At 31.1% G+C, this 7658-nt stretch overlaps 1 protein-coding gene across 1 annotated transcript; it reads right to left on the minus strand.

Moving 5' to 3' along the window:
- Positions 1-780: 780 nt before the first annotated feature.
- LOC107473253 (probable serine/threonine-protein kinase WNK11) lies at positions 781-3085 on the minus strand. Its single transcript, XM_016092810.3, has 3 exons — positions 3043-3085; positions 1576-2079; positions 781-1181 (listed from the first exon to the last, which is right to left on the minus strand). Exons 2-3 carry the CDS (start codon positions 2077-2079, stop codon positions 783-785), a joined length of 903 nt encoding a protein of 300 aa, XP_015948296.1. The 5' UTR covers positions 3043-3085; the 3' UTR covers positions 781-782.
- Positions 3086-7658: the final 4573 nt, after the last annotated feature.

Here is a 7658-nt window from a genome sequence, read left to right on the forward strand (position 1 = left end):
GAAATTTCTTAAATAACCTTATTTTATTTTTAATATAGAGTTTTTTAGTAATTTCACCAATTAAAAAACCCTAACCCTATTATTTAGTCTTCGCTATTCACCTCCAAAACTCCCCTCTCCCACAGTCCAAACTCTCTCCAGTTTCCATTTGATGTTAAAGGCTATATCTTATTTTTTTTAGAATGGAAATTGTATTCTAAGATTTTATTTTATGGACTATAATTTACTATGTTGTATTTGTGGACTTATAATCTTGGATAAGATATGTTTGTGTGTTTGTAATAGTATTTTTTAGTTTGTTTTTTTATTTTTTTGATATTTTTTATTATAATTTTCATATGAATGTTAAACATAAGGGGATGGGAAATGAGGCGAAAAATACGGAGAACGCGGGGAATGGGATGGGGACAATTATTCTCCCATGGCGGGAATTGGGACGGGGATAGGAATTAATTCTGAGGCAGGGACGGGGAGTAAATGGCTTTTATTTTCTATTTTCTTTATTATTAAAAAATAATATTTCCAAGAAGACCTAATGTTAACACCTAAACACATTATCTCTTAAACTCAAATCACAGTGTACCACTATACCATATTAGCCAAACATCATTCTAATTGTATAACTAAATAATAAATATAGATAAATTTTATCATGTGATTTTCTACCAAAAAAAAATTAAAGATAATGCAATTAAGAAGTATTTCCTGAAAATAACATGCGAATATGAATTCCAAACTCAAATAAGACACATAATAGACTAACTGCTAAACTGTGTAGTCGATCACACCATAACAAGAACTTTGAAATCTGAGTCTTCAGAATTAAGCTCATGAAAGAAAGGATCCTTGAGAAGCTGAGCAGCAGAAGGTCTTGCCCTTGGCTTAGCAATGCACCTCTCAATGAATGCCTTAACTTGTGCATCCTTAATCTTGTTCAGTGACTGAGGCCTCACACCTGAACATACTTTCTTGTACACCTTCACAACATTGTCACACTCACTATATGGAATCTCTATTGTTACCATTTCTAACACACACATCCCAAATGAGTATATGTCCACCATTTCCGTGTACTTCTCCTCGTATAACTCCGGCGCCATGAATTCTGGCGTCCCAAGAACCGAATGCGCCGAGTGGCTCCTCCCCACAATTGTTGCCAACCCCAAGTCACCAATCTTAACCTGGTTGGTCCATTTTAGTGAAAAATACTAATTTTGAATTCATATTAAAATTTTTACACTATAATTTTCTATCTCTTAAAAAAATATTAAAATAATGAATTTTGATCTTCTAAATTTTAAATTTGTATTTTAGAGGATAAAGTGTAATTTTCTACCATAGAATGGTTTTTCTTTCATATTTATTTTTAGTCCCACCTATAAAATAAATGGTGAGAAATTACACTTTATTCTTTAAAGTGAAATTCAAACTTTAACTTTAAAGAATCCAAATCCTAAAATAATATCTAAAAGAGAGACTATCGATTAGACTTGCGACTTGACATGACAATAGTGTCAATCAAAATGTCCAGTAGTAATATTTTTTATGTATACATAGAGTTTTTGAATAACATACCTGGCCAGTATTTCCATTGACAAAGACATTACTGCAGTTGAGGTCTCTATGGATGATGCAAGGATGATGAGTATGCAAATAATTCAAACCTTCAAGAATCTGCTTAGACCATTTCTTGAGAGCCTTCAAGGAAACATGTTTGTGCCTCTTCCTGTATTCCCTGAGATTGCCACTGCTACATACCTCAGTGATGAAATTGAGGGTGTTGTTCATGTCATCCTCCCAGAAGGCGAAAAGCGAAATGATGTGTTCATTGGAAATGCTTTTGAGCAATGTGACTTCAGAGTAAAGCCTATCCACCATGGAAGGATCATCATCACTCAAGTTGCCAAGCTTCACTTGGTTCCAAGCCACTTCTGTTCCCTCTTCTTTATCAAATGCTCTGTACACAATTTTGGAAGCATCACTTAGTCCTAGTGTCTCACTGTATCTGCCATATCTTCCAGTTGGATCAACTTCAACAAATGGTTCTTTGTCTGAGGGACCGTTGTTTATAATTGGCATCTACCACCAAAACATATTATGGATCAAAATTAGAATTAATAACATCCATAAGGAAATAAAAATGTTATATATACAAATATTTTTATATAAATATATGTGTTGTTTAATTTATGGAAAAGTTTAGGGGGTCAGCAACTTTTGTGTTTTCTGGCCAGCACTTAACCATTAAAAGAAAAGTGAGTGATTTCTCACAATTGGATGTAATCTCACACCATTAAAAACACTATTGATAGCCAATTGATGGTTACAAAATAACAAAATTGTTGGCTCCCTAGCATTGCTCTAAATATGAGTAGTTGATTTGGCAATTGATTTTTAGTGTGACTTAGCATGATTGTAAAAAAATAATATAGTATAAGAAATTGACTAGAGAATGAGACTAATATGATTTAAGTATGTACCAAAATAGAAATTACTATTTTAATGATAATTAAGAAAATAATTTAATGATAGCGTGGAAATAAAAAATGATCTGTAATATCAAATTGAATTAAGATAAAAGCATTATATGATGTGTCTGGATATTATACTATTCAAATAAAATTTTAATATATTCTAACAAAAACATTGTTGAAACAAATTTAAGTGATATGCTAACTAATTATAGTTTAAATGACATAATTTTTTCATACTCACTTATGAGATTGCGGGTTCGAGTCTCTCCATTTATAATTAAAAAAAATTAAGTGGTATTGTATAAATATATGTTTTGATATGCTTTTAATATCTTCCACATCATGATAAATATCCTAAAACGATACTTGCATTCATACTTCATGAACATTAACAATCAATCGTTCTCGGTAATACTAGAAAAAAAAATCAGTCCAAACTTATTTATTATAATATACATTAAATAAAGTAAAAATAATAAATTTTAGTGATTTTTGACTAAAAAATTTTGTTTTTCGAAATTTTTTGTATAGAATATAATGCAGAATAAAACAAGATAATGATCTTTACCGGGAGGAGAAAACAATTGCTTCCTCTGAAGAAACAGAGAAGCCCAAGAAGCCGCTACTGAATCATGAGACACAAATCAAGGAATAAGGGGCAACTATATATCTATAGAAATCATGAGGGTGGGTTAAAACAGTAATTTACTTACATTCGAAAGTTTAACGGTTTTATAAAGGGTGGTTATCAGTTGTCACACTCAATATTTATTGTTACACTTTTTGTAGCTTTGGTTTTGATATTTTCACAATGTCCTTAGAAAAAGTTGTTTCAAAAATCAATTTTGTTATCAATGAAAAAAGTATTGTTCACAATAATCTTTAAAAGATTGTGTCAATTTGATAACTGAATAATTCAACGTCCCAATTTAGTTTTTAAAAAGTATCAATACGAGTCAAATTAGTAGTTCTGTTAACTTATGTATCACTATTAATTTATGATATGTGATATTTAAGATTAATTTTTTTGGTTATAGCATTGAGTTTCACAAAAATATTAAATAGAAATAAATCAGACCGTCTAATTTATATGTTTTAAACATTTTTAAATTCATTGAATTGAAATTGGAGGGTTTAATTTCAGTACCTTAACTTAAACGGTTTTTACATTTAAAATTAACACTCAAACAATCTACAATATAAAAGAAGAGAAAAACTCAGTATACAAGCGATTAGGGCTTGTAATTATTACAAGTTCATTAACGTCTAATCCACCAAAACGTGCTCCAACTCCTACGTCACTTACACGCGCTATATTTACGCGTTTCACGTTTTTTTTGTACCTCTTCTTTCTCTGTGTCTCTTTTTCTTCTCTTCCTCCCTCTTTTTTTATTGAAATTTCTTCTCCTCTTTTCGTTTTCTCTTTCTCCTTCATCAAAATCACCAGAAAAAACGAAGAAACATTATTCAAGGTACGTTTCTTGCCTTCTCTTTCTCCTTCTTCTTCTTCTTCTTCTTCTTCTTCTTGCTACACGTTCTTCTTCCTCTTCATGTTCTTCTTCTTCATTTACGTGCTTTTCTCTTTGTTTTCTTTCTTCGTTATTCTCGGTTTTCATTGTTTTTTGACATCAAACTCTGAAATCGTTTTTGAAGAAGAAGAAGCAGCAGCAGAAGATGAGGAGGAAAAAGAGAGAGAGTTCTGAATTATGCATAAGGTGTACTTTAACGAATTTTGGGTGTATTTTTGTAATCCTTTGGGTGTATTTCTATAATTCTTTGGGTGTATTTATGTAAATCCTTTGGGTGTATTTCTGTAATCCTTTGGGTGTATTTATGTAATCGTTTGGTTTATTTCTGTAACTGTTTGGGTGTATTTCTATAATTCTTTGGGTGTATTGATTTCAAGAAGAAATATATTGTCTCTCCCTATATTGGGTGTATTTCTTAAATCCTTTGGGTGTATTTCTTAAATCCTTTGGGTGTATTTCTGTAATCCTTTGGGTGTATTTCTGTAATCGTTTGGTTTATTTCTGTAACTGTTTGGGTGTATTTCTGTAATCCTTTGGATGTATTTCTATAATCGTTTGGGTGTATTTTTGTAATCGTTCGGGTGTATTTCTGAAGTTCCATCGTCTTCAAAACAATTTCAAAGCTTGATTTCAGAAACCATGAAAATCGAAAAAAATAGAAGGAGATCGAAGGCAAAGAGAGAACGCTTTTCCATACAAATCATACAAGTCATTTATATTCACGCTTCTTCTTCTTCTTCTGTAACGCGCGTATTAGGCCTATCTTCTTCTGCTTCTTCTTCTGTAACGCGCGTGTTAGGCCCAACTTGTAAGACTTGTAAACAAAAATGACTTGTTAAAATCCGCAGCAGAGGTGTAAATTTAATCTTTTATCGGGTGTATTTATAGTCTGTGTTTGGGTGTATTATGCAGATCTCTATGCAGACCGTCATATATGGGTTCCAATCTATCTGGATCACCACTTCATATTATAATACCTGTAAATCAGACATTTTGAATACACCAGAGAGAGTTTAATTATGGAAAAAAAAATTTACTTATAATTGGATCAAATATATTTACACCATGTGTTCAATTTCTTACAAGAATATATAACAGTTACATTAATCAGTGACAATATCATTAGAATCTATCTGACAAAATGGACTCAATAACAATGAGGATGGCCTGGACAGTCTTATTGCATCACTTCTCCTCGCTCATATTTCTGAATTTCTCACTCAACAGATGGGTTGCACACTTTAGGTCCTGATTTGCTGTAAACAAAGCAAAATTAGAGTTAGATATATTTCTATTATGAAAAACTGATTTGATCGAAGACATATATTTGTTCTTACATTTTTTTCAGCTTGGTTTTTGCCTTCCATTTTTACTGCAATGAAAAATACACCCATAGATATCAGTCAGATACACCCATAGATCAACCAATACACACAAACCGATTTTATAAGTATTTAATGAGATCAGTTCAAAATGATGTTCAATTGATTCAAACAACGATAAATATACAAGCTCTAGCAATATTACAATGTCAAGCAATATACACCCAAGGACAAGCAATATTAGAACAGTTGCAACAGTTGATTATATTACATGATATGGGTTCAGGAATATACACCCAACAAATTACGCCGTATACACCCAACACATTACGCCATATACACCCAACAATCAACCATATACATCCATACAAATTACTCCATATACACCCAATAAATTAAGCAATATACAGCGAAAAATCAGTTACGAGAAGAACTAGAACAAGAAGAACAGTAAAACCTAGAACCACTTTGAAGAACAGTAAAACCTAGAGGAACTTACAAGAAGAGTAAAACCTAGAATAAGAAGAATAGTAAAAGCAGTGATATGAGATTTAGAACAAGAAGATCAATAAAACCTAGAAGAACATAGAAGAACAGTAAAACATAGTTCTTCGATTTCGAAATCAGAAACAGAAATGTGGAAAATGTACAAGATGAGTAAAACAATAACGTACCTTGAATAATATTTTGTTGATGGTTTCTGCTATTATCCGCGACGAGTTCAAATGTCTCTTCAGTTTGGAATGTTGCTCGAAACTTTGTGGTTTGTGTTTTCTTTGAAGGAGAAGAGGAAGAGTTAGCCATGACGAGCGATTATTCCGAAGAGTAACCGTTTGAATGACGCGTGTGGGTTGACGCTCCATTCAAAGGGAGTTAATGCGCGTAGACAAGTTATTGAGTTGGGCTAACTTGTAAGGCTTGTAAGCCTTTTTTGCTTGTATGTGTAGCAGACCGCATAAAAGAATACCACTATAAATCTAATATCAAAAATAAAAAATAAAGTTTTAACACTATTCTTCTTCCTTTTTTTTTTTGTCGGTTGATTAGACAACCCCCAATTTACCAATTTTTTCTTCTCGGTTACAGCTGATAGAACTTGAACCCGAGACCTTTGAGATGAGAAAGGGACAGAATGCCGTGTGAGCTATGACTCATTGGCAACACTATTCTTCTAAAAATCACTAAACTCAGAATCATATACAAATTAAAAAGTAAATTACAGTAAATCACTACGATTTACATTTTATGAAATAAACAAGGAAGAGTCATTGCAATTTAATTGAAATGGAAGAAAAAGACATCATTAAAACTACTCATCATAGAACATAAACAGACGCACACACGTCAATGGCAGCTATGGAAGTACCTCCTCCTCCATTACACCTAGCCATATTTCCATGGTTTGCCATGGCATATTACACCCCATTTTTTCGCAACTCAAACAAACGGATTAGCAGGAAACTAGCCAGCAAATAAGTTCGATTGAAGACAAAAATAGTTTGTTAACGAACCAATAAAAAATCGACAAATTAGTTGAACCGCCTTATATTTTAACGGTTAACCAATAACATATGATGAATATTATCAATTTAATCATTCAATCACAATAAAATACGAAGAATATTATCCATATCAAGTTTTACCAATAAAATTAAACATCAATAAGTATGTACTTGAAAAATGTTTATGTATAGAGTAAAGATCCAATTTAACTTTATTCTATTTTTGTAAAAGACCAAAGCATTTCTTATAAAATGAAATATTTTGGCTCGAACATTATTATTTTGATACAATATGAATTCTCGTTAAAAAAATCTTCAAATAGTAACGAAAATAATTTTTTAAGAGTTTTATTTGTAACAGAGGGATCTTAACCCCTACAAAATTCATTCAAATAATAGGACTAATTATCACCATCATTATCACTATTTTTTTTATCATTATTATAACTTTTATCTCTACTATTTCTATTTTACAACACCATTATTATCTGACCTCTTTTATTGTTATCACTAACAACATCAATACTAACACCATTAATATTATCATTTTTTTCTCATTTTTATATGATGCTATATTTCTTCTTTAAAAGATTTTTATACTATAATTATTTTTTCTTCTTGTAACATCATTTCTAACAATAGTGCTTTTTCATTTGACCACCAGCCGTACAAAAATTTTACAAAAATAATAAATTTATTAATAGTTTCTGAGATTTAAAACACTGAATATAAATAAAATACTTCAAAATTAATTTATATTATTATTTGATAGATTTTTTTTTATGAAGACTTCATATTATCTCAAAATAATAATGTTAGAGGTTGAAGTTT

The sequence above is a fragment of the Arachis duranensis genome, chromosome 1, assembly GCF_000817695.3.
Source record: "Arachis duranensis cultivar V14167 chromosome 1, aradu.V14167.gnm2.J7QH, whole genome shotgun sequence".
Classification (NCBI taxonomy): Eukaryota; Viridiplantae; Streptophyta; class Magnoliopsida; order Fabales; family Fabaceae; genus Arachis; species Arachis duranensis.

Excerpts from the sequence above, each read along its gene's own strand:
- LOC107473253 (XM_016092810.3), bottom strand. The coding sequence starts at position 2,079 with ATGCCAATTATAAACAACGGTCCCTCAGACAAAGAACCATTTGTTGAA. Across the intron at positions 1,182-1,575 it reads TCAATGGAAATACTGGCCAG|GTTAAGATTGGTGACTTGGG; the intron begins GTATGTTATTCA and ends TGGACCAACCAG.